Source organism: Vicugna pacos, chromosome 5 (assembly GCF_048564905.1).
Source record: "Vicugna pacos chromosome 5, VicPac4, whole genome shotgun sequence".
In the NCBI taxonomy this organism is placed as follows: Eukaryota; Metazoa; Chordata; class Mammalia; order Artiodactyla; family Camelidae; genus Vicugna; species Vicugna pacos.
Window position 1 is genome coordinate 92,755,930 of NC_132991.1, and position 26,062 is coordinate 92,781,991.

General features: G+C 48.9%; 1 protein-coding gene across 1 annotated transcript in view; it reads right to left on the reverse strand.

Annotated features, from left to right (window-relative positions):
• ASB18 (ankyrin repeat and SOCS box containing 18) overlaps positions 1 to 26,062 on the reverse strand; it is a 55,078-nt gene that overhangs the window by 14,183 nt on the left and 14,833 nt on the right. The window contains exons 2-4 of the mRNA XM_072961888.1: positions 22,130 to 22,264; positions 18,392 to 18,659; positions 1,017 to 1,521 (exon numbers count right to left, since the gene is read on the reverse strand). Coding sequence (XP_072817989.1) covers positions 1,017 to 1,521; positions 18,392 to 18,659; positions 22,130 to 22,264 — 908 coding nt within the window. The remainder of the gene's footprint in view (positions 1 to 1,016; positions 1,522 to 18,391; positions 18,660 to 22,129; positions 22,265 to 26,062) is intronic.

Sequence of the window (26,062 nt, forward strand, 5' to 3'; positions counted from 1 at the left end):
AGGCATCCAGCATGCAAAGTTAGCATTTGAGGGAAACATGCGAATCTCACTATTTTAGACCACCTAGATTACTGTCTTTTTTTTTTTTTAAATGGAGGTCCGGGGGATTGAACCCAGGACCTCGTGCATGCTATACACGTGCTCTACCACTGAGCTCTTCTCTCCACCCCCGTCCTTTTTGGATAGCAGTTTTTAGCTATTTGTTAAAACTTATCAGGCCCAAATATGTCTCTTGCATATGATCGGTGAGTCTGAGGTAATTTTTAAATTAAGCACACTCAATTTTACCACTAATGGAATGACTTCCCTACGGTGAAGAGATGGGAGGACCATCTCTTATTTCAACCAATATTTTGGGAACTTTTCTTTTGGGAACATTTTCTTTGATGAGAAATCTTTATGCTTCATCTTTATTATTTCAGGGTCTATCTGGCACGTGGAAAAGTGACCAGCTGCTCAGAGTCCAGTCTGATACAGCCCTGGCCCTGGGTGGGGCACTTCACCCAGCTGAAACCGAGGTAGGGGAACTTCACGAGCCTGAGGTATTTTGCAGAAGTGTGGTGAGGACTGAATGAGGGAAATTTGCAAACGAGTGAAGTGAGGTCATTAATCTCATTAATAAGGTGTTTGAGCACACTGGATATCTCATTTCAAGTCAAATGCCAGATGCGACAAGCGGCTGATTTTCATTGTGCTTCACCAATTACACCAAAAGATAAGCTGCCAAAATATTTTGAGGCACGACAGCATCATCGAAATGAGTGCCTGGCGTCCCCAGGTGACAACTCTGCAAGGTCACACTGGGTATGCTTGTTGACACCCCAACCTCTCAATTTTCTAGTGACTCTAGAAAGGGCCGCCCAGCCCTTGAGCCTCGAAGTGCGGTCCCCAAACCAGCAGCCTCGGCCTCACCTGGGAGCTTGCTAGAAACGCAGACTCTCCTACCCTCGACCTGTGCAATCAGAATCTGCATTCTGACCACTCGTCTGCAGGCCGGTCCCTGGGCCACCTCTTACCTTGGGGAAGGCGTCGGGCCACACGGTGGGGGAGCCGTGGTTGAGCAGCGCCTGCACGGTGCGCTGGGGCGCGGGCTCGGGCGCGCAGGCGGCCGTCTGCAGCGCGCGGGCCAGCGGCGACGCGCCCCCGTAGTCGAGCGCGCCCGCGTCGGCGCCGTGCCGCAGCAGGAGGCGCGCCAGGCCGTGGTGCGCGCGGCCGCAGGCCTTGTGCAGCGGGCTGCGCTCGTCCTCGTCGCGCGCGTCCGCCGCCGCGCCGGCCCGCAGCAGCAGCGCGCACAGGCGCAGACAGCGCGCCTGCTCCTCGGGCGGCCGCGCCGGGCCGCACGCCGCGCTCAGCGCCGTCTCGCCGCGGCCGTTCCTCGCGTCCACGCGCGCCCCGCGGCCCACGTAGAGGCGCGCGTGCTCGTCCAGGCCGCGCTGCGCCGCCACGTGCAGGGGCGTGTCCCGGGCCGCGCCGCCCGCGCGCTGCACCGAGGCGCCGTGCTCCAGCAGCGCCTGCGCGCACCTGCGGGGAGGCCAAGGCGGTCACCCGGCGCCCGCGCCCCGCCGCCCCCCGCCGCCGAGCCCTGCCGGCCGCCCCGGGGCTCGGGACTCCCCGCCCCCGGGAAGGTTGGCTCCCTCAAGCAGCAAAGGTGGCCGGGAAGAAAGGACGTGGGTTCAGATCTCCTGTGCCGCGTCTACAGGAGTTCAGACTGAGCTGCAAACTAAATGCAGACCTGGGCGTACCAGGCCCATGGGTTTCTCAGCGGTGGAAATCGCTAGGAAAGTTCCCTGCGAACGCACGAGCAGCGTTAACACTTCGTGATTTGTAACTGCTTGGTGCTCCTTCCGAAGGGAATGCGGTTCAGATGACTGTGGGAAACGCTAATTACCTGAGCTCTGTGTCACAGGTGGCAGTTGAGGGCCCAGGAGTCACGGTTCTAAGGAGGGGGTCCCTTAGACCGTCGGGCTCTTTATCAGCCTGTATGTACCTTAGCTTTGGAGACGGTATGAGGCAGCAAGTATTGCCTTACTCCTAGGGAGGAATCTAACCATCCCTGAAGACACTGACACGCAGTGGCTCCGGGGTGTCCTCAGACAGGACTGGAGACGTGGGTGATACACATACCCGTGCCTGACCGTGGGACCATCTCCTTGAACGGACCATGGATTTCAAACTCTCCTTGAACAGACCGTGGATTTTGACTAAATTCCACAATGCTGTGCTGTGGTTTCTAGGCTTCCATGGGACCCTGTGGCCTCCTCTAGAGGTGGGTGGCTTCTGCTGCCTCCAGGTCCACCAGTGGATCCCAAGACTGTCCTCTCCTCCAGGCACCAGTGCCTTTCAGGAGAGCAGCTTCCTCAGAGCCTCTTCCACACCTGGGAGAACTCTGAGCACCTTAACCTCAGCACCAGGGGCAGGCTGCTGACCAGGCAGGCCCACCCTGGACCCTGGGCCTCGGACACCGATGGGAAACGCAGTCTGCCCCCACCTGAAAGTAGGACAGTCCCACAGACCCTCCTCCATTCTGCTGGCCCTTGTCCTTCACGGGCACTGGGCAAACACCAGCCCTACTTCAGCCGCCCTCCCCCACGTCACCTCCCAGACATTGCCATCGGTGTGGTCGCTCCATCTTTGGAGTCTGACATGCTGACATGCCGACTGCAGAGCAGAAGGCTCTGGTCCCTCCAGCTTGCACTCCTGTTGGAGTGCTCCCTCTGCATCTCAGCTCTGATGAGACTTGAGTCCTTGACCGCTGGCTCTTGGTGCTTTCTGGCTTCACTTCCTTCCCTGGGTGGCACTCCACTCACTGTCTTCTCAGCATCCTCAGTTCCCTTGAGTTGAGGGGATGTGGCCACCTGCTACGTCTTTTGGCCAAATTTTCAACCAGGGACCCACTCATCACTCACCCTCTTTCCCCGCTTGGCTGTGGAGGAAACACCAGTCATGGAGCTTGGCCTCCAGGCTCAGCTGGTCCTCACACTTCAGTTCACACTTTCTAGGGCTGAAGACCAGCTCCTCATTCCTTGCCCTTTAGTGGCTGTTCCCAATGTCCATCACTATCCTCAAGCGATCCCGGAACTGCCATCCTTCTCCCTTCTGCCAACGAACCGGCCCCCACACCTATTAGAACCTGTTTCTACACGATTGTCCTCTTGTTCTTCCGTATGTCTGAGGAAGGGAATCCCTCTTGACCATCATCTTGCCCCAGGTGTAGTCCTCTTCTGCTTCCTTGAACGTCTTGCTCTGTAAATGACTTGCTCTTGGCTTTTTCTCTATGCCCCCCCCTCCTCATCTGGCCAGTCAGCCCTGTTCATTCCATCTCTTTCATCATCACTTGAACTGCTTCCTCCCTCCATCCCAGCTGTCACTGTCTTGTTGAGGCTTGAATCATTTCTTGCCTGAATGTTAATGACATTCTCCCAATATGACCCCTGTGCCAATCCAATGAGCTCCTCATGACCCAGAAAGAGCCCTTCCAGTGTGAACGAAATGACATGTGCCTGCTGAAAACCCAGAGACTCCTCCTGCCTGCTGGAGAGAGCCCATGCTCCTTTCCCAGGGACCTGGGACCGCACATGATCCTGCTCCTGTGGACCTCACCAGTTTCATTTTCCGATGCTCCATCTTGAGCATCCATCCCACCTGAGCCGGTGTGGCTGCCAGACGCGTCCTATCTGGCCTTCCTCTTGCTCTCGGCCGCGCCTCTGTGTTGTCATGTACCTCTGGCACGTCTGATCCTCTCTTGGACTGTTAGCTCCTTGGGCGTAGAAATGGGGGTCTATGTATCTCTGCTTCTCGGCACCCAGGCGGGGCTAGCCCACAGTTGGCATTCCCTAAAAGCACGCAAACAGACGCATTTCGTTAACGGACGCCTCCCGGTTTCCCTTCACGTGGCTGTTGTTTTCCCTGTTATTCACTGACAGGGGCTCTGAGGGAGAGCACCCACTGGGGGTTTCCAGGCTGGAAGCGGCTGCCCTGAAGTCTGCTTACACTTCTACCCGGGGACTCTCAGTATTTTTAATTCTTTCTCTGTATTTCTCTAGCCTCCATGTCAGCAGTATCTTGAGAAGTGGTCTGTCTTGGGTGAAAGAGCTCTACAAACAAGTACAATTTGATGTGAATTGTCCTTCAGGACAAAGACCAGGTACGAGCGGATGCGAGCTGGGCAGTTGGAGTGCTTCAGGTCTGCCCCCGCCTCGTCCCTCCGGGAGGGATTCTGAGCAGTGCAGCGGGAGGTTAGAGATCAAGGGCTCCGTCTCATTTTGCCACTGAGCTCCTGTGCTCTCGCAAACAACTACAAAACATTTTCCTCTGTGCTTTTTTTTTTTTTTTAAAGCAGCCCAGCCTCTCCACCGGGGAGGGGAGTCCACCGGGAAATACAAGTGGGCCTCTTTTCCACGTCTCCAGCCTAACTGGCTGATGGCCAGCTTGCTATTTGCGACAAAGGTAGCTTTCAGAAGAACGAGGACCCCCTCCCACCCTCTGGAGGGCGGCAGGTGCCCTCTTCAGTTTTTAGTGAAGAGCTTCTAGTTGGCTAAACCTTGGTGCTTCCTTAGAGCGGGTAACGGTGTAAGTTGCAGACTGCGGGTGTGAGAAAACACAACGCCGCAAACTGACTGGGGCACATCTCCACTGGCACACACTGGGCAGCCATTAAACATGAAGGTGTGGTATGTGAAAAGATCAGGTTACAAAACAGCACTGAACACTCCCATTTTCAAAAAAACAAACAACCCCCCCCTAAAAACACGCAGATCTGTATCCACACAGGAAGGAAGCCGAGACGTGCACAGGCCAACGTGTGTTTATGCCTGGAGGATGGGGTGACAGGTGCTTTTATTTCCTTTTTGCCTGCCTGTGTTTTCGAATTTTCAAATTCATTTCCCCAAATGAATCAGAGTTACAGTTCGAAAGGGAAACGACATAGGTTATTAACAACAAAACCATCCCCCACCCGCCGCAGCAGCAGCTCCTGGATTCTAGGAAGGTCAGCTCAGCTTTCAAGGCTTCCAGAAGGCTCTCAGATTTTCCGCTGATCTGTCCAGGCATAAGCAGAGATCTGCGAAAGTACGCAGGGCAGCGCCTATGAGAAGGTGAGCCTAGAGGAGAGGGCGGGGTGGGGGGAGGTCCCCGGCGGTGAGCAGAGCGGCGGCAGCAGTCTTGGGGCCCTGACCTGGGACGTGCGGGTGTCTCCAGTCCAAGGAGAAACGGCCCAGTGGGGAGAGCGGCGCCCGAGCCTTCGCAGGACTGGACCCCAGCTTCTGCAGAGCCCTTTCCTCCCGCGGGGATTTTGCCGGCAGGTTTCCTGCAGTCCCGACACACACAAGTAGGAAGGCCTGGAGCCAGCGTAGGGCAGTCACTGTCGGGAACCAAGGGTGAGCCCCCATCGAACATGTCAGAACGACTTGTCTCTCTCTTACAGAGATTAAGGAGACACTTGTCTGAACAGCCTCTGAGACAAAGCCACTTGGGCAAACGCTACCCGCCCCCCACCTCCATCCCTCATCCGTGTCCCTGATAATGATCGTGGTGACAGGCTTGATGGGGCCCAAGGTTGACAGTCCACAGAAAAAGTGGCTTGAGCCAAGAGGCAGGAGTTAATAGAGATGAACCCATCAAGAGCTGTCGAATTAACGTCATTTTCACTTATTGCTAAAGAGGGAAGCAGGATTCTGAACACACGTCCTGCCCACCGCTCCCATCCACCCTCCAGCATCTTCCCGAAGCACCGGCTTTCCCACCCCGCTCTCAGGGGCAGGAGCTGCAGAGCGCCTCAGCCTGGGCTTCCTCACTGCTCACCTCTTCCTGACCTTTTCACACCACTTGCCAAGCCCCCCTGCGTCCCACAAGACAGACCCTGCCCCAGGCATTCCTCCTCCCGCTTCCCTCCCCTCGCCCCATCTCTCTAGCTGCATGAAGCCCTCAGAAGTGGTATTTCTCAGCCTCTGGTTCTGAGCCGGGAGGTCAGTGCATTCCCCAGTGTGTGGGCTTTTTATTTACTTTTTAGAGAATGTTATCTTAAGTCCTTGAGACAAATCTGCATTGTAGGTGGAATCTGCAGGTGGGGAAACTGAGGCTTGGAAGAAGGCAGGTGACTCACACAGGGCCATCCAGCCACTTGGTGGCAGAGCAGAGACCTTGGCTGCTGAGTCCGGCTTCAGAGTTCCCAGTCACCCGCCCACCCGCTGCCCTTCCCACTGGTGGCAGTTGTTCTGCACCTTCTCTGAGTCGGGCCCGGTACTCGGCGCTTCCCACGCAGTATCTCTAGACTCCTCATTTATTTGAATGTAAGTAGAGAGGCACGTGGGTCTAGCTCAGTGGCAGAGCGCATGCTTAACAGGCACAAGGCCCTGGGTTCCATCCCGAGCACCTCCATTAAAAAAAAAAGCAGAGAATGTCCTCCAAGCTCTGTCCAGCGGCAGCCTGTCAGAGTGGGGGTCCTCCTCCTCTGAGCACGCCACAGAAATCCCGGACACACTCGCCGACAGGACGCCGAAGGCAGCAGCAAGCCGAGGGGGCCGCCTGCCCCGTGGACCTCGTGGTCCTGCCCCTCGCCCCGGTGCTGCCGGCAGCCCTGCACCGTGGAGTTCCTTCTCCCCAGTTTCCAGTGAGGTTCGGTGTTTGAGGTTTGAGCAGTGACCTCAGGCACAGGGACCTGGGATGTCTCGGCGACCCCACAGTCAGACCATCCTGCTTGGGAGGCGAAGCCCAGCCACCAGTGGACGCGAGAACGACTCCAGAACCACCGAAAGATGGGACTGCAAGAACAATGTCACGACAACGACACAGAACTTTGAAAAATATGGCAAAATTCAAGATTCAAAAAGATCCCTTAAGTTGTTTCGCGGGGAAGCACGTGACTTCTAAGCCGTCCGTTAGCTGTGTTCAGCATCTGTTCTCCTGGACGACGGGTTCACGTGCCTGGAAGTCGCTGGGGTCCTTGGACAGTCCCGGCTGCCCTTTACGGTTCCGCTCACGCGATTGCTGCCCAAACCCCTTCTGACGGACAGAAGGGGCTTCACGCTGGACAGTGTGTTCAGGACAGTAATGGGTGTTACGAACCAGTCTTGTTGAATCATCACTATGCTGCTCTCCCTCCTCGGGGTTGACGTGGAGGCAGGTGCTATGGAGACATGCCCCCAGGGGCAGGGTGGCTGCAGCCCTAAGCGGGGGTCCCTGGGTGCAGGCAGAGTGGCTAGAAGCGGGGCTGGTGCAGGACTGGTGGTGGGCAGGGGACATGGGGGGAGAGACTTAGGAGGAAAATGCAGCCCTGCTTTCTTTTCGGGGGGAGGAAGTAATTAGGTTTATTTGTTTATTTCTTAATGGAAGACTGGGGATTGAACCCAGGACCTTGTGTACACTAAGCACATACGGTGATGGATGTGCTCTACCACTGAGCTATGTCCTCCTCCCCCCGCCCCACCTTCTAATGAAGCCATCACAAGAAGGCGCCCTCTGTGGATGGACTCCCCAGCAGGCCCCGGAGGAAGGATGGGGAAGCCGCTGCCTTGATTTTGATGGAGGAGCAGTTCCACTTGGTTTCCCTGGAACTTCTGCTGAGCCCCTTCTTTGGGGACCTGCCCCCCGCCCCTCTCTGCTTTGTGCGAAGCTGTGAGACTATCAGGCATAAGTGTCTGCAGCTGAAATGGCTGATGTGAATGGACAGATCCTGAGGGAGCAGGGAGACTGAGAGAGAAATTGTCCGGCCATTTCCATCCCCACAGTTTCCCTTGGAGCAACGGCTGCTACTTAATTTTGTTCCAAAAGTGTTGAATGGTTGTGGCTGGTGATGAGATGTGGGGCAAATTCTCCCCAGACTGCGAGTGAAATTCTCCCTCTTGGTGAACTGAGGAATGATTAAGGAACAGAGGCTTCACCATTTGATTAAGGCTGCTTCACCACTTGCCTCGCTGTATCTGATTCTGGAAGCTTCACTTGGCGTCCCTTCCTCAACAGAAAATGGGCACCCTCTCTCCCCTCCCCTGGTCCCAGTACACTAGATGAGGAGGAAGACCCAGAGGCATCAGGGCAGGAGGAGAAGAAGGAAGAAAAGGGAGAGGAAAGACTCCACTCTTTTCTTCAGCAGGGATGGAGGGGAGGCGGGGGAGCTTTGACTTGTATGAGAGAAAAGTTTTACATGCATGTGTTTTTAAAGTGAGGCAAAACTTGCACACAGAGACAGGTCTGAAGTCCTTAAGAGTGCAGCTGTATGAATTTCGGCAAAGAAATACATCTGTGTAATGAGCGTCCCAATCAAGAGGTCACGTGTTTCCATCTTTCCAGGAAGTTCCTTATCACCCCCACAGGCAAGGCAGAAGGCATGGTTCTGGTTTCTCTCACCACGCTTTACCTTTTAGAATTTTCTATCCTTTTCTGTCTCAACATAATGTCTTTGATAGTCACCCATACTGTTGCACACAGGAGTGACTCATTCTATCTTACTTCTGAGTCATATTTAATTGTATGGATATACTACGATTTTTAAAATTTATTCTCTATTGATATTGATGGACATTTGAGCATTTCCATTTTTTTCTCTTATGAATAAGGCTGCTATGACGTTTTTATGTAAGTCTTCTTGGGGGCATATGTTCTCATTTCCAGGATAAATGTCTAGGAGTGGAATTGCTGGCAGGTGTATATTTAACTTTAAAAGAAACTTCCTAACGGTCTTCCAAGGTGATGACATCATTATACACTCCCAACAACCACGTAGGAGAGTTCCAGTTGCTCCACATTCCTGCCAGCATTTGGTGGTGTCAGGCTTTTGATTGTAGCCATTCTAACTGGCGTGAGATAAAGAATATCTCCCTGTGGATTTCATTTGCAATTCTCTGATGACTAATGGTGTTGAGCACCTTTCTGTTTGCTTATTGGCCATTTGTGTACCTTTCCTGAAGTCTCTGATCAAGGATTTTGCCCAGAGGGTAAAGGGTTGATTTGGCCTGGATTACCTCTTTTAATTCCTGACAGTGAGTTGTATGCATTCAAATAGAACTTGGCAAGTGAACAGAAAGCTGAGGAATTGGCCTGAGATGCTCGGAAGTGGCAGGGAAGGGAGATAAAGCTGTGACAGAACGTGTTTGAAAGGTCATGATTAGAAACGAACAGAGCTGCTTCCTGATTATGGACAGTTTTTGAAAAAAAATTAGGTTAACAAGGGGGAAGCGATCTTGTGACATCCATCTCTCTCATGACACTTGGCTTTCGAACCTGGCTCCGACAGTTTCCACTGCCTGCCACTCTATTGGCAAAACGTGAGCCCTTGGTGAGCCTCAGTTTTCTAACCTGCAAACTGGGGATAACCGTGCCTGGCAGGCCTGCTGGGAGGATTGTGGCAAGAATGACACTTGCAGGTGCTCAGGATATGGAGTTTCTCAACGAACATCAAACCACCCAATGCGGGCAGCCCCTGACACCGTCTTCCTCAGTACGCCTCCAGATGCCTCAAACTCTGATCGCACCAGACCACGTTTTCTCCCCTCCCCTCAACGACGAATCGGTCACGCCAGGGGGGTGTGGAGAGTGGGCTGCTCTCTGGGTGGTGCCTCCGTGCCCGGGAGCTGGCACCTCATGCCAGTAAACCTCCTGTTAGGAGGTGGAGACTGTAGGGGTTGGGGTGAGGGCTCAGAACACTTCTCTCTGCTCAAATCCTGCCCAGAAAGAGCCTTTCTTTTCTCAGGAAAAGTCATACTTCATTTTCACTCTGCCCGGATTTCAGCCTACCAGGTCTGAGATAGACAAGAATTGTCCAATAGTTTTCTTCAATAATTTTTTTCCTCTGAAGATAATTAGCTGCTTTCACAGGTCCACCTCTGGCTTATGAATTAATTTTTATTGCGTTGAACTGACACACGTGGGACCAAGAAGGAAACCTGCATGCTTTTTGACTGATCTGTACATGGTGGAAGTGTGTCCGCCACATGAATGTTTACATGAAGACAGCTTTAGATGAGAAAGAGAATCAGGGCTCTACTAATTTTTTTTTCTTCTTCTCATTTTCATTATCTCAGTATCTAAAAGAGGGTCAAGGAGAGGAATCTGATAATAAATAGGGCGAGGCTGGCATGCCGGCTACTGACGTGAAGAGAGTAACTTTACTGGAACTTTTCTTTTTGGGAAAATCTCTTCAAAAGGCTCCTAGATTAAAGCTCTGATATCCCTTTTTTGTGTGTTGAATTCTGAATTCTGAAGCTTGCTGGTTGGAAGGAAGCACAGATAATTTTTTTTTTTAATCCCAGGAACTCAGAGACTCAAAGGTTTTAAAGTCTTGCACCCATGGTGAATTGCTGACTCAAAGAGGATGGAGCAGAACTGGGTCCCTAGGGGTGGAGACCATTGTCATCAAGGGTAAGAAAATGAAATGGCTCTGTATGTAGGTCAGCGACCCCCTGTCTACTGAAGGTAAAAAAATTAAGGATGACCTAAAATCTACTATGTATAAAAAGATCCTGGAGAAAGTAGCTCTTCCCTATCAAAGTGATAATGTTTATACTACCTGAAGCTAGACCTCCTCGGAGTCTAACTTTGGGGGGACTCTTCAGAGCTGAAAGGCCGTAGTCAAACCTCAGGCCCTTTCTGACATCTGTTACCTTTCATCCTTCAAGGCAGGTGGCTGTGTGATTGCAGAGGTGTTCAGTGGAGCCCACCAGCATTTTCCACTACATCACTGATATTGCAGGCTCCTCAGCCAGCTGTTGCATGGTTCTGCCTGAGCTTCTGGGGTATTCACCACTTATCTTAAACTTTTCCCCCATAACCTGGATTTAAATAAGTCAAGACTGTCAAATTAAGTCACCAGGGAGGAAGGTTCATGTAGAGAGACACGTAGAGGCAGAAGAGAAAATGAGAAGGAAAAGAAGAAAGAGGACGAGGAAGAGAAAGACAGAAGAAAAGAGATTTTAAAAGCCTTGTTTTAATACAAAGATCTTTTAAAAGTCTTTATTAAACAATGTGCCAGTATGATTTCTGACAAACCAACTAACGCCAGGAAATTAGCTTCTATCACACAGTGCGTAAGCTCCTTTGATATCCAAATGTGAGCGTGTTGGCTCGTCTTAAGGGCTGTTGTGCAGATTCGGCAGTATTTTGTATTCGGAGTAGGTGACACATTTTCATTTCTTAGTAAAAAGCAGTATATTTCTAATACTGTAAGGTGGAAGTTGGAGCCCAAGGTATGAAGCAAACTTGGTTTTTAAAACTCTTTCTATTTTAAAATTATTTTAGATTTGCAGAAGAATTGCAAAGACAGTAGAGTTCCCAAGTGCCCCTCCCACAACTTCCTCTAAAGTTTATATCTTATATTATAATGGTACCTTTGTCAAAATTAAGAAATTAACATATCAGTCCAATTCTGTTAGCTGAGCTGTAGACTTTATTTGGATGTCACTGCTTTTCCTACTAATGTCCATGTTCTGTTCCAGGATCCAAGCCAGGACACCACGCTGCATTTATAGAACTTGATTTTGAACAAAAGAACAGCAAATATAGATATGCCTCTTTGGGGGTGGGAGTCATGGTGTGTTCCTAGACTTGGAATGTCATCAAATGGGTTAATTTTCCTTTGGAATATGTTATAATAGAGTATGTTCTTGACTAGGGATATTACTGGAAATAAATCATAGATGACCAACAAATGTGGAGATAAAGGAAAGAAACAACAAACCCTATATCAATTAAAATAGTGAAATATTGTTTCAATTCTCATAAAATAGATACAATGATTATACAAGAGACTTCAGCCATTGCAGTGAGCACCTACATAATTCTTAACTCTAGGCCAAGTGCTCTTCTAAACATTTTCCCTACATTAGCTAATTTAACTAGCTACCCTATGTGGTAGGCTCAAATATTATCTTTATTTTACAGATGAGAACACTGAGACACAGAAAAATGAAATAACTTGCCCAATCTTGTAACACTAGTAAGTGTTAGAATTGGGGTTCAACCTAGGCCTCAAATGTAGCAAAATATGTACTTGTAACATATGAAATTGTAGGGTAAAAAAAATATGATCAAGACTGAGTGCAATCAATGTAAAATTGCTTAATAATTTTGCCCATTTCCTTTGTACACAGAAAGACTTTTGCTTTGAGTTGGTTGGCTTATGTCTTTTAATAAAGCTGATGCTTCCTTCTGTCCTAGAAAATTTCCGGTAGAAATCCACCAGCCCACACCCCCAACTTGCATGCACATAGTGTATTCTACACATCTCTGGCCCCACGTCTAGCACAGCGCTGTATCATCACCTTCGTCTCCCTTGAAGCTGAAAGCAGCCTGAGGGACTAGACTACGTAGGATGCAGCACAGCCACGGTACATCATAGGGCTCAACAACGGGCAACTTCATGCTTATAGGAATGAAGTCATTGTTGGGTGAACTTGGAGCTATGCTTTTCAAAAATAGATAAGAGTGCTATAATTTTATCACCAAATGGCAACTTTGTACCCCAGTAAATCATCCACCAAATGACTCGAGGACAGAAATTGTAAGTTAAAATGAGGTAGAAGTTAATCTTTATTTATTATCCATGCAGTATGGCTGTCTACTTACATCTTTCAAAAAGCATTGAGAAATGTATTTATACGCATTTCTACTTTTGAATCTTATATCTATGTATATCTAATCTCTCATGTCTTACGCCTTATGTGAGCCTGAAATGTACAAAATGAACAAAGTTGAAATAAACAAAACGTTATTCATACCCAGATATCAGAATTGGTAGATGGGAACATTGAGATAGTTATTATAACTATATGCCATATGTTTGAGAAGCTAGGGGAAAGACTGAACATGTTAAGTAAAGACATGGAAGATATGAAAAAGACCTACAATTGGATTTCTTAAGTTGAAAACTATGTCCGAGATGAAAAATACAATGGATGGGACTAATAGCAGAGCAGGTGTTTCAGAACAAAAGACAAATCAATTACAGAAGAAAAAAGTTTAAAAAAATGGACAGAGCCATCAGTGAGCTGTGAAACAACTTCAGTGGGGGTGACATACATGCAACTGGAGGAGACTGTACAGAAAAAAGTGTGAAGAAATAATCACCAACAATTTTCCAAATTTGATGAAAAGTGTAAGCCTACAGATCCAAGAAATTCAATGAATCTCAAGGACAAGAAATGTGAAGAAAACTACATCAAGGCACATCATGATCAAAGTGCTTAAAACCAGTGATAAGAAGAAAATATTACAGCCAGAAAAAAAAGACATTATATACAAAAGAACAGATAAGGAAGACAGAAAATTTCCCATAAAAAGTGGAAGTTAGAAGGCAGTGGAGCTATGAGTGTAAAACACTGAAAGAAAAGTCAATCCAGAATCCTCTGCCCAGTAAAAGTATATTTCAGACCACCAGAGGAAATAAAGACTTTTCAACATACAAGCACTGACAGGCCTCATCATCAGCAGACCTTCACTGTAAGAAATATTGAAGAAAGTCCTCCAAGCAGAAAGAAGATGATGCCAGATGGAATCTTTGACCAATCAAAGGAGTAAAGGGAACTGGAAATGGAAACTACATGGGTAAACATAAAAACCTTTTTCTTATTATTTCAATATATTTAAAGATAATTGATTGTTTGAACAAAAATAACAACAATGCAGGACTTATATGCAGAAGTAAAATATATGATACCAGAAGCAGAAAGGCCAGAGGAGAAAAATAGATGGATACTGTCATATAGTTTTTTTGTTTGTTTGTTTGTTTTGTTGTTGTTGTTTTTGTGTGGGGCTAGGTAATTAGGTTTATTTATTTATTTTTTTGATGGAGATCCTGGGGATTTAACCCAGGACCTCATGCATGCTAGGCATGCACTCTACCACTGAGCTATACCCTCCCCCCTTGCCATATTGTTTATATTATACATAAAGTAGTATAATATTACTTGAGGGCAGACTGTGATAAAGTAAAGTGTTATAAATCCTAACACAACTACTGAAATAACCAAAAAAAGTTATACATAATAAGTCAAAAAAAGGAGGTAAGGTGGAATCATGAAAAACACTCAATACAGAAGAAGGCAGGGAACAAAGAATGGATGAGAAGAATAGAAAAAAAAACCCAGCAAGGTGTCTGATTTGAACTTAACCATATCAAATCCCATTAAATGTAAATGACCTAAACACCCAATTAAAAGGCAGAGACTACCAAATTGGATAGAAAAAGACTCAATTTTAATCTACCCACAAGAAATGCACTTTAAAAGTAAAGACACAAACTGAGGATGGCCTTTAATCAATAGTCAGCAAGGAACTGAGAGAATCAGTCCAACAGTCCTCGAGGAACTGAATTCTGCCCATATGAATTTGGTAGCAGATTCTTTCCCAGCTGACCCTTCAGATGAGACCCTAGCCCTATTGACACCTGGATTGCAGTCTTGTGAGAGACTGCAGGCAGTAGAGAGGCCAGTGAAGCTATGCCCAAACTCCACCTACAGAAACTCTGAGATAATAAATGTGTGCTGTAGTAAGTCTGTAACTTTGTGGTAATTTGTTACACAGCAATAGATAACTAATGCAGGTGGAAAAAGGTATACTATGCTAACACTAATCAAAAGAAATATATATTAATATAAGACTAGATCTTTTAGTGTCAAAGTAGACACTAGGGCAAAGAATATTAGCAGTGATAAAGAATATCTTTTCATAATGAAAGAAGTCAGTTCTTCAGGAGGACATAACAATGCTAAACATCTATGCACCTAATAATAGAACTTCAAAATATTTGAAGCAAAACTGATAGAACTGCAAAAAGAAATAGACAAATCCATAATTACAGTCAAAGATTTCAGTAACCTGTGAAACAGTGGGCAGGACAGCCACAGAAGCTTCACACGGCGCTGTGTGGCAGCGGGGCTTAGCTGACGCTTACAGAACACTCCAGCCGACAGCTGCAGAATACACACTCTCTTCTAGTGCCCACAGACATTTTACCAGTAGAGAATATATTCTGGATCATAAAATGAGACTCATAAATTTAAAAGGAGTAAAGTGATACAAAGTAAGTTCTCTAACTATAACTGAATTAAATTAGAAGTAAATAAGAGGAAGATATCTGGAAAATACCCAAATATTTGGAAACTAAATAACATGCTTTTATATAACCCATAGTTCAAAGAAAAAATATAAAAAAGGGAAATTAGAAACTATATTAAACTGATTTAAAGTGAAATTTTAACATATTAAAATTGTGGGATTCAGCTAAAGTAGTACATAGGGGGGCATGTATAGAACCAAAGTCCTGTATTAGAAAAAAAATCACCAAGTCAATGACATTAGCTTACATGCTAAGAAACAGAAAAGCAAGGACAAATGAAACTGCATGTAAGCGAAGAAAGGAGGACAATAAAGATCATATCAGAAATCAATAAACCATAAAACAGTAAAATAAAAAAGAAAGCCAATGAAACCCACAGCAAGACTGAGTAGAGGAAAAAAACAGCAAAAGACATGAATTCCAATATCATGAATGAAAGTGGTGATATTACTGAAGATTCTGTAGCTCATAAAAGGATAATAAAGAAAAACTTTTGCCAATAAATTCAAGAACTTAGGTGAAAGAGATGAATCTCTTGAAAGACACAAGCTATCAAAGCTCACTCCAAAGGAAAGAAATATCCTGAATAGCATTATAGCCATGAAAGAAATCGAATTCATAGCTGAAAGTCTTCTCACAAAGGACTCCAGGCCAAGAGAGCTTTGTTGATGAATTCTACTAAACGTTTAAGGAAGAAATAGTAACAATTTTACACAAACTCTTCCAGAAAACAGACAAGGAGGGGACATGACCCAACTCATTTTTCAGGCCATTATTTTACTCAGATATCAAAACCAAAGATATTACAGGAAAAAACTACAGATCAATACTTTTCATGAGCATAGATGCAGATATTTAAAAAATTTAGCAAATCAAACCCAGCCATTTATAAATTGTGGTTTATCTCAAGAATGTGAGGATGGTTGAACATTTGAAAATCAATCAGTGTAAATAATTATATTAACAGACTAAAAAAAAAAAACCACACCATATGATCAACTCAATGTATGCAGAAAAAGCATTTGAGAAAATTCAATATCCATTTATGGTAAAAACTCACAGCAAACTAGAAATAGAAGGGTGCTGTCTCAGTCTTGAAGAGGTCATCAACAAAGTACCTACATCCATGTCTGTTCCTCCCACTGTATTCAGAAGTTAACTCAAAATGGTTCATAAACTTAACTGCAACATAGAAAGTTATTAATTTCTAGAGGAAAACACAGGAGGAAATTTTTGTGGCCTTTGTTGGGTGAAGATTTTTTTAGATAAAATAACCCAACACAACCCCTAAAAGAAAAGAAAAAAAAATGATCAGCTGGATTCCACCAAAAGTAAGAACTTCTGTTCTTCAACAGACACTTTTAAGGAAAGAAAATATAAACCAGAGATTGGGAGATAATATTTATAAATCACATGCCTGACAATGGACTTGTATCCAGAATATTTAAAGAAATCTCAACATTTGAGAAGAAAACAAACAACCCAATCTGAAAAATGGGCACAAGATTTGAACAGACGCTTCACTGAAGAAGATAAATGGGTGGCAAATAAGTACTTGAGAAGATGTCCACTATTACTTGCCATTAGGGAACTGCAAATCAAAACTACAAGGGGGTACTTGTAAACACCTATAGAATGTCTATAGTTAGCCAGTGACCATGCCAAGTATTGGTGAGGACGTGAAGCAACTAGAACACTCACACCTTGCTGGTGGGAATGTAAAACGGTACAACCAGTTTGGAAAGCAGCGTGGCAGTTTCCTAAAAGATCATCTTTTCATCATATCATGTGACCCAGCCACTCCAATTCCTAGTATTTGTCCTGGAGAAATGAAAGCGTATATCCATACAAAGGCTGGTGCACAAATGTTCACAGCAGCTTCATTTGTAACAGCCCCAAGCCTGAAACAACCAATGTCTTTCAGTGTATAAATGGATAGACACATTGTGGCACACCCATAACATGGGATACCACTCCACTATGAAAGGGAGTGAATTACGGATGCACACAAGAATACGATGACTCTCGAAGTAACACTGTTGCATGGAAGAAGTCAGACAAAAGAGACTTACATTCCATTTACATAAAATTCTAGCATATTCAGACTAAACTACACAGCCCAAGAGGCAGATCAGTGGAGTAATGGAGGAGGGGGTTGGGAGAGGTTACAATGGGGCCAGGGAACCTTTTGATGGTGGTGGGTGGGTTCACTGTCTTGATGATAGGGATGGTTTCATGAGTGCACACCTATGCCCGAATTTATCAAATTGTATGCTTTAAACATGTGCAGCTTACTATATGCAATTCACACCTCAGTAAAGCTGCTTTAAAAAAATATATTGTTAGAAAGTTGTTTCCTTCAGTCACTGTCAAGTCTCCTGGTGGTCCACGAGCCTTTCTGAGTCCCTACTTTGGGCACGGGTGACATTGGTAGGAGATGCTCCTGCCTTGGTCCTGCCTGTCTGCACTTAACATGGTGATTTTATTTAATCCTCATCATAGATAGAGAAGGCCAAGGAATGTTCATCCCAAGAACAGGGACTAGAACATTTAGATTAAAAGAAATGTCGAGATGACACAGTACAAGCTGAGAAACCGGAACATGAATCCCGTGCAGCGACACGGTGACCCCCGCCGCTTCTCCTGGGACCTACTGGACCCCGAGGGCACAGACACTCTGCACGGACACCCGCGGGGCCGGACCCGGCGGCAGCAGAACCCCGCACCTGGGGGTGGGGGGTGGGGAGTGGGCCCCGAAAATGCGGGCACAGCTCTGCCTGCTTGCGGGGCTCTGAAGCCCCGCCCGAGGAGCTAACCATTTATGTCACACTGTGACAATTATTCTGCATAAAATTATCATTAAAACCCCTAATTCTTCAGCCTCCAACCCCGCCAGTGGCCTTTTAGCATTCTCCAGCGCCGGCGTCTGCAGGCCGGTGATCACCGGCTCATTACCTCCGTGTGGCGCCTCCCCCCTCGCGCTCGCAATCAAGCGCTAATTAAAGCCGCGCGGGCCCGGGGCCGGGGCCCGAGGCCAGGGCGGGGGGCCCGGGCGGGGCGGGCCGGGTGGCCGCCGCGGGGCGCGGATGGCCGGCGAGGGCGGCGGCGGCGGCGGCGGCGGCGGCGGCCGGGGCTCCCGGGCCGGCCCGGGTGGGGTCAGGCGGCGGGAGGGGCCCGGGGCCCGGGGCCTGTGGGCGGGGCCCGCGGGCGGGGTGGGGCGGTGGGCGGGGCCCAGCTCCGGGCGGGCTCCGGGCGGCGAGGGCGGCGGGGACGGGGTCCCAGGCCGCGCGTCCGGGGCCCCGGGGGCAGGGGGCGGGGGCGGGGGTGGCCGGGGCCGCGGGTCCTTACCCGAGCGAGGCGGCCGTGCGGCAGAAGTGCAGGGGCGCCAGGCCCTCGGCGCTGAGCAGGTCGGGGTCGGCGCGGTGCTGCAGCAGCAGCCGGGCGCAGGCCGTGTGGCCCCCCAGGCAGGCCTCGTGCAGGGCGCCGCGGCCGCCGGGGCTGGCGTCGGGGTCCGCGCCGCGGTCGAGGAGGTGGCGCACGCAGGCCGTGTGGCCGCGGGCCGCGGCGATGCACAGCGGGGTGGTGAGCTCGCGCTTGTACTCCAGGGTCCAGAGGCCTGGGGCGGGGAGAGGTAAGCTGAGTGGGGGCACTGGCGGGGGGCGGCGTCCAGCAAGGCTGACAGAGGGTGAAACCATCTTTAGAAGTTAAGGACCAGGTAGGGGTGTCCAGAGACACGCAAAGATGCGCAAGGTTAGGGACAGAGAAACCTGGTGTCGTCCAGGTAGGCGCGCACACGGGATGAGGGATGGAGGGAGGCCTAGCGGACAGAGCGGGGCAGAGAGAAATGAAGGGAACGAGAAGTGGAGGAAGAAGGGAGGAAGAGCGTGTGACAGCACACGGAGCAGAGACACACTGAGAAGACAGGGCTGGAGACACAGGAGGAGAAACACAAAGCAGAGACTGAAACTGAGCCCGAGAGATGCGGGGTGGGGCTACTGAGAAGCAAGAGGGTTTTGCCGAATATGGGGGTGACTGGGGACTCGGGTTAGGGTTCGGGTTAGGTTTGAGGAGTCAAAAGCTGGACGAGCAGAGTGGACAGTGGGAGAATTTAAGTGAGGAATTCACGTTTTCCAGGCTCTAAATTAGGGGCAGCCTGAGGGAGGAACGTGAGCTGTAGATTTTTCTGGAATCCTAGTCCTCTATCAGCCCCCGATTTACCCCTCTATCATTAAGAGGAGAAGACAACAGGCAAAACAAAGGGACCCACATCACCAAGGCCGCTCGAGAGAAGGACTCAGGAGGTTTCATTGTCTCGGAGGTGGCTGCGTTTCAGAAGCGCGCTTTGAGGCGGTGGTCCGCATTGAGCGCAGTTCTGGTTCGTTTCTTTGTGCTTTTTAGGGTTTTGTGTGCGCGCGTGTGTACGTGTGTGTGTAGCGTCGTTCTTTCTTGAGGGATGAATGGAGTAAGTGCCATACATTTCACTTTTCTGAAAACTTCGGGCTCTTTTCAAAAGGCCCGTGGAAGGTTGTTAGCGGCCAGGAGCGCTCCTGGAGATGGGGGAAAGTTGTCCCTGGTGAATACACTTCAAGGGACAGGATTTCACATGGCAGGAGTGCCTTCTGATAATGATGGAAGAATCGATACCGTGGCTGTAATGAGCTGCGGAGGAGACCCTTTTCACAGGCCACCTCCTTCCCGGGACCCATGCTGAGCAGTTTTGAAAGACCACTCATAATTACCTACCTCCAAGCAGTGCACCGTTCGAGCCTGCCCTGCGTCCCCAAGGCCCAGCCGGGAGGTTGTGCATGCTCGGTGTCGGGGGAGGGGGCCTGTTGTTCTGGTGGTGGATGGTGGTGGCCAGAGGCCCTGGGGACATGGGTCTGGGGTGATTTGGGCTGCCCTTTCCAGTGGAGACCAGGTCTGGTTTGAGGGTGGAGGATGGCTGTGGTCCTTGATGAGAACAATGACCTACATTTTCGCAGGGCCCAGCTCCTGGTTCTTGATTCGACAGGAAGTTTACTTACTGCGGGGCCAGGAAGGCGATATTCCATCTTCTAGGGCTTGCTAAGTTCCCAACCCTACTCCAACCCCCATCAGTTCCCCCACCCAAGATTCCAAGTCTTGCCACGGACTGATGGGAAGGGGCCATGGGTGGGCATCTGGGACAGCCGTAGCTTAGGGCTAGGCCCCTCTCTGGTCCCTGGAGGCAGCGATGAGCTTCCATCAGGCCTTCAAGAGAATCCTGTTCTGAGGCAGCTCTCTCAACCAGAAAATCTGCATCAGCAATCAGCTTCCTCTGTTTCCCATCCCCTGGCCCAGGTTCTGCCACCAGGAGGAACACAGAAGCAGGGTTCTCCCCACATGCGACATCCCTCCGAACATCAGCTCCTCTGTGCGCATGCTTCCCCGGGACTGTGGGCTCAATGGGGCCAGCATTCCATCATGGGTGTGGTACTGAGGGGCCGGCCACTGGGAACCTGCTAAGTGGACCCCCTTCCCCCTGGCTCCCTTCAGGACGAGCTGGAATTGGCCACCAGAAAGTCCTCATGTGAGAGAGAGCCGAGGGGGCCCACTGCTCTCAGACATGGTTTTGTCATTTCTGCTGCTGGACTTGCTGCAAGAAGTCAGGTGGCTGGTCTGAAATCCAGCGCGGGATCCAGCAGTGCCCACCCTCTCTCCACTCCCAGCCTGCGCCTGGGCCAGCACTAGCTCTTGGGTGGTCCTTGGCTCGACAGCAGCCCATGTCCCTCCACTGCCCGGATGCTCTAACCTGCTGTTGTACAGATGTGCCGTAGAAACTGCTGGACTTAGGGGCAGAAAGATTAAGGGGTAAAAAGGAAGGAGACTTTGATTCAGACTGTAGTTTACCAGTAATATCTATTTGAAATTGCAACATTTGAGCCTGTGTGTGTGTCCAGGGCTGGGAGGCATGTGATTTAAAAAAAACATTCATTGAACAGGCAGTTGGCACTATTGATTGAATCATCACCTAGCCCTTTGGAGGAATATGTGTGCCCCACCTGGCTCAGGCGGAGAAAAGGAGATCCCAAAAGGGTGCCTTTGGCTGGAAGGGGCTGCTGCCCAGGCGGGATCCCCGTTAGCCTGCCCCCAGCCCCTGCTGCCTCGCTGGCTGCTCTGCGCGGCCTGGCTCCTTGGCAGCGTTTGTGTTGCCTTCTCCTGTGTGCGGTTCACACAGACGGTGTCAGTGCTTTGAAACCGCCCTTCCTCATTCGAGGCCACCTAGAGCTGACGAGTCAGGGGCCCGGGGCACTGGCTGATGGCCCCACTGCCCACAGGGTCTCAAATCCTCACAGTCTGGCAGAGCTGCTGTGGATTGCAACACATGAACCCTCTCGGTGTTCATGTGTTGCAATCCTCAGGACGCGCAGCAGGAAGGTGCCCAGTGCAGAGGGCCAGCCTAGGAAGCCAGGCTGCAGCCTGGTGGTCAGCCATCCCATTCACCCTGAGTGGGGGCGAGGGGGCGTCTCTCTGTGTGGGGTACGCTTGCCTGCCCAGCACATAGCGACTGTTCAGGTGGCAAGAATGCAGACGTACATGACCTAAGGAGGACCTCTGGTTTCTTCCCCCTCCTCCGGCTCCCCAGGGTTCCAGGAGATCCTGAGAGCTCTCCCTCTGTGATGCTGGCTGGGCCCCAGCTACCTGGCTAGAGTGTGGTGTTCACGGATTCCTAGGGAAACTTGCCCAGCACTGCCCGCCAGGGACCTGCCCCGGGTGCAGTCGAAGGAGAGGCGTACTTTATCTCCTGCCTCCTTGGCTGCCCGACGCAGCCACTGGCAGATCAACACCTAAACCAAAGCTCCTTTTTAAAGACAGGCGGCACCTCCAGCGTCGGATGCGTGCTCCTCCACAGCCGTTTGGCCTTTCCAATTTGATCTCTCGTATCCCATCACCTAAGACCTACATCTTAAAAATCTTGCAAACCAAATTTGGCTTGTTGATGAATTCTGCTCGACCGTGTTAAATGCAGCACCCGTATGCGCAGTCTACACCCTGGAGTCATACTTTCAGAGGCGTGTTAATAACTCCTTAAAAATAAATAACCGAGCTTTAAAGGAGCAAAGGTACCTGACAGTCCAAACGTGCCTGCCGATTTTGCCTGCCACTCCATCTCATCCTTCTTGATCTCAAACACCACGTTGGCGTCCTGGAAGAACTGGTCCATGAGGGGCTTGAGACGGCCCAGGTCTCCCGTGACCAGGGCTGCATGGTACTCAAGCACTGGGGGCCCGGTTCTTGCTTGAGGCTCTTTTTCCGTCTTCTGAAAGATCTGAAGTTGCCCTCTAACTGGCTCTGGCTGGCTCTCCATTGCGATGATCTCAGGAAAGTTCTCCAGGAAGGGGAAAGATGGCCTTGTGGCGTGTGAGCTATTTCTATTGTCATTGCTCAACTGTCGTCCAGTTGGGGTTTGGTGGCGGTGTATTTTTAACTCCTGTGGGCTCCGATGTGATAACGGTCACTTGATATGACCAGCATCAGGTGACCACCGAGACACCAAAGTGCTCAGCCACCCTCTTGTGATCATATTGATGTAAACTCCAGAGACACACATCTGTGTCTCCAGAACAGCTCTCCACACGGCGAGGCAGACACCCTGGCATAGGCGGGGCTCCTCTTTCCTGCCCTGTAGGGTGTCTTTGTCTCTTCCACCCCCTCAGCTGCCGTGGCCAGTGGTGCACGATGTGTGTTCTGGGGGCTGCACCAGCCCTGAGCATGAGCGAGGAAGGGCCGGCGGGATGCTGCAAGTGACCAGGCTCTGCACGAGCATCCCTGGCGGAGGCTCCGTAGGACAGACCCGGGATTCCCAAAGGCATCCTGTGGGGTCCCCGGTGGCCTGTGAGTTCCTTCTAGTTGTTGAGAACGGATCCCCAAATGTGCGTCTGTTGCCCAAGATGACAGATGCCACGATTTTTTTTTTAATGGATGGTAACAGCTCTTTGAGTAACTTTCTAGTTCCTCGCTGCAGTGTAGTTCAGGGCTTTGTTTTATTGCCTCAAAATTAATAAGGCCACCTTCTCTGATAACATAGATAAAACACGATTCTCATGTATTTTTTCCAATTCTTGGTTTTCCCCTGCGAGGAAGCTGGAATGGGCCACTGTGGTGGGGCTACAGGCTCCATGATGTCTGTGAGTTACAGTAAAAAACGTGACCAGAGGCTGGAGGAAGGAAGGAGGGTCAAGAGGGCACTGCCTGGACTGGCCCAGGGAAGCAGGGAAGCACATGCCTGGGAGGGTCAGGCACAGAGACCCGAGGGAGGTGTGAGTAACCGTGGTCCCCACCCCCTCGGTGCCAGCGGCAGACCAGGGACCCGTGGGACCCGTCACTATGTGGTGTTGCAATCAAACAAACAGCGAAGAGACAGCAGGAAAAAAGACCTGAAGTCAAGGGCTCACGAGGCTGTACCTCCTCCGTCCCCTGGATGCCTGGAACACCCTTTTCCCATGTCCTGCTCTCTCCATCGCCTCTGCTGGTCCTGCTGTCTGTCCAGCACCCCGTCTCTGGTGCTGGCCCTGCTGGTCACTCGTCTGTGTCCCCATCTGACCATGAGCTTCTGCTTCTTCACCTCTTTAGTACCTAGCACAGTGCTTCATCCACCACAGGTCCTCAATGCAAATGCTTGGAAGAACCTATGCATTGGGCTCTTAGAAACTTGCTCAGCTACACGCCAGTTCCTCAGTAGTTCTTTCTTTTACTCTTGGCCACCTGCTACCTCTTCCCTTAGGGAAGAGCAAGGTGGTAACCTGGACTCTTGCCTGGCCAAGGGCAGGGACTTGGATGCTGAGGCATGCGGTTCCCTGCACAGCTCACCTTTCCCCACGTATAAAGATGCTTTACCAAGTTTCAGAACACCTTGTCCATTGTATTCTCCACGAGGACTCTCTCTTTTTTGGGGGCAGTTTCTTTATTTTAAAATTTTTAAAAAAATTTATTTTTTTATTGGAGTGTAGTTGATTTACAATGTTGTGTTACCTTCTGGTGTGCAGCATGGTGGTTCAGTTATACATATCTATTCTTTTTCGTTACCGGTTATTACAAGATATTGAATATAGTTCCCTGTGCTGTACAGCAGGTCCTTGTTGTTAATCTATTTTATATGTAGTAGTTAGTATCTGCAAATCCAAGCTATTAATTTATCCTTCTCCTCCCTCTTTCCTCTGGTAACCAAAAGTTTGTTCTCTATGTCTGTGAGTCTGTTTCTGTTTTATAAATAAGTTCATTTGTGTCTTTTTCTTTTTAGATTCCACATGTAAGTGATAGCATATAGTATTTGTCTTTCTCTGTCTGACGCACTTCACTTAGTATGATGCTCTCCAGGTCCACCCATGTTGCTGTAAATGACATTATTTCATTCTTTTTGCTGGCTGAGTAGTATTCCATTGTGTATATATACTACAACTTCTTTATCCAGTCTTTTGCTGATGGACATTTAGGCTGCTTCCATGTCTTGGCTATTGTAAATAGTGCTGTTATGAATGTTGAGGTGCAGGTGTCTTTTCAAATTGGAGTTTCCTCCAGGTATATGCCCAGGGGTGGGATTGCTGGATCATAGGGTAAGTCTGTTTTTAGTTTTCTAAGGAACCTCCATACTGTTCTCCATAGTGGCTGCACCAAATTACATTCCCACCAGCAGTGTAGGAGGGTTCCTTTTTCTCCACAACATGAGGGCTCTTTGAAAACTCATCTCACCTGTTTTAAAGTGTACCTTTGCTGGGTGCTGTGGGAAACACAGAGGTAAAGAACATCCAGACCACGTTTGCGAGGAACATCCAGGCTTCATTGGACCCAAGAGGCATGTGTGTATGGAAAATGATGGACAGCAACGCTACGGGGAGCGTTTCCCTCGTCGAGTGCACGCTAGAGTAAAGCCATCTACTCTCCCCTCTTCCCCCCACCCCCCATATTCTGTAGTTGCTCTAGTGACTTCGCTAGCAATATTAATTCTCCGGATATTTCATTTCTTTAAACATAGCCATTTTGCCCTGTTACTTTCTCAGACTGGTAGTATGTAGTTCGATGCTCCTCTGAAAGACATTTCATGTGCGGTCATAATCGGCTCCAGCCTGAGCCTGAACTTCGCGTTACACTGGAGCATTCTTTCCTACCTGATATGTGTTGTCATGAGTTATTTTTAAAAGGGGTGGGACCCTGGAGGTGAGTTCAGGGGCAAGAGCCCCTCCACCATGTGTTCTGTGCTAAATATAGCCTTCCAAGCGTTATATTTGTCAACAGTGCTCTGAATATCCAAGCTTGACTCCAGTGGGTAGGGAGCAGTAGTCCAGAAACACACTTGGTTCTTTGTAAGAGCTTTAAAAATAGCTCATGGCAGACAGGACTGGCTTCACAAGGAGGACGTGTGGATCGGTTCCAAAGCACGGCAGAGCTGTTGTCGCTTTAAAGAAGAGGAATAGCTGTGTGTATGACTCTCAGATTTTAAAAAGTCAAGCATAATGAAAGCAAAAGCAAAAAGCCCTGCAAATGGCTGAAAGTCAACCTATTCATTCAATAATCATTTATGTATTACATAAATAACGTTATGGGTTCTTAGGTTTTGGGGATTCAGAGACAAAAAATATAACACATTTGCCCTCAAGGAACACATAGAGTCCTGGCCACAGCAATTAGGCAAGAAAGAGAAATAAAAGGTCTTTCAGATTGGAAAGGAAGAAGTAAAACTGTCACTATTTGCAGATGACATGATACGATATATAGGAAACCTTGAAGATTCCATCAAAAAACCACTAGAACTGATAAATGAATTCAGTAAATTTGCAGGATGTAAAATTAATATACAGAAATCGATTGTATCTCTATACACTAATAACAAACTATTAGAAGGAGAAATGAAGAAACAATCCTATTTACAATTGCATCAAAAAGAATAAAATACCTAGGAACAAACTTACCTAAAGAGGTAAAAGACCTGTGCTTGGAAAATTATAAGGTGGTGGGTGACACAATGAAAGGTGACAATGAAAGGTGACACAAACAAATGGAAAG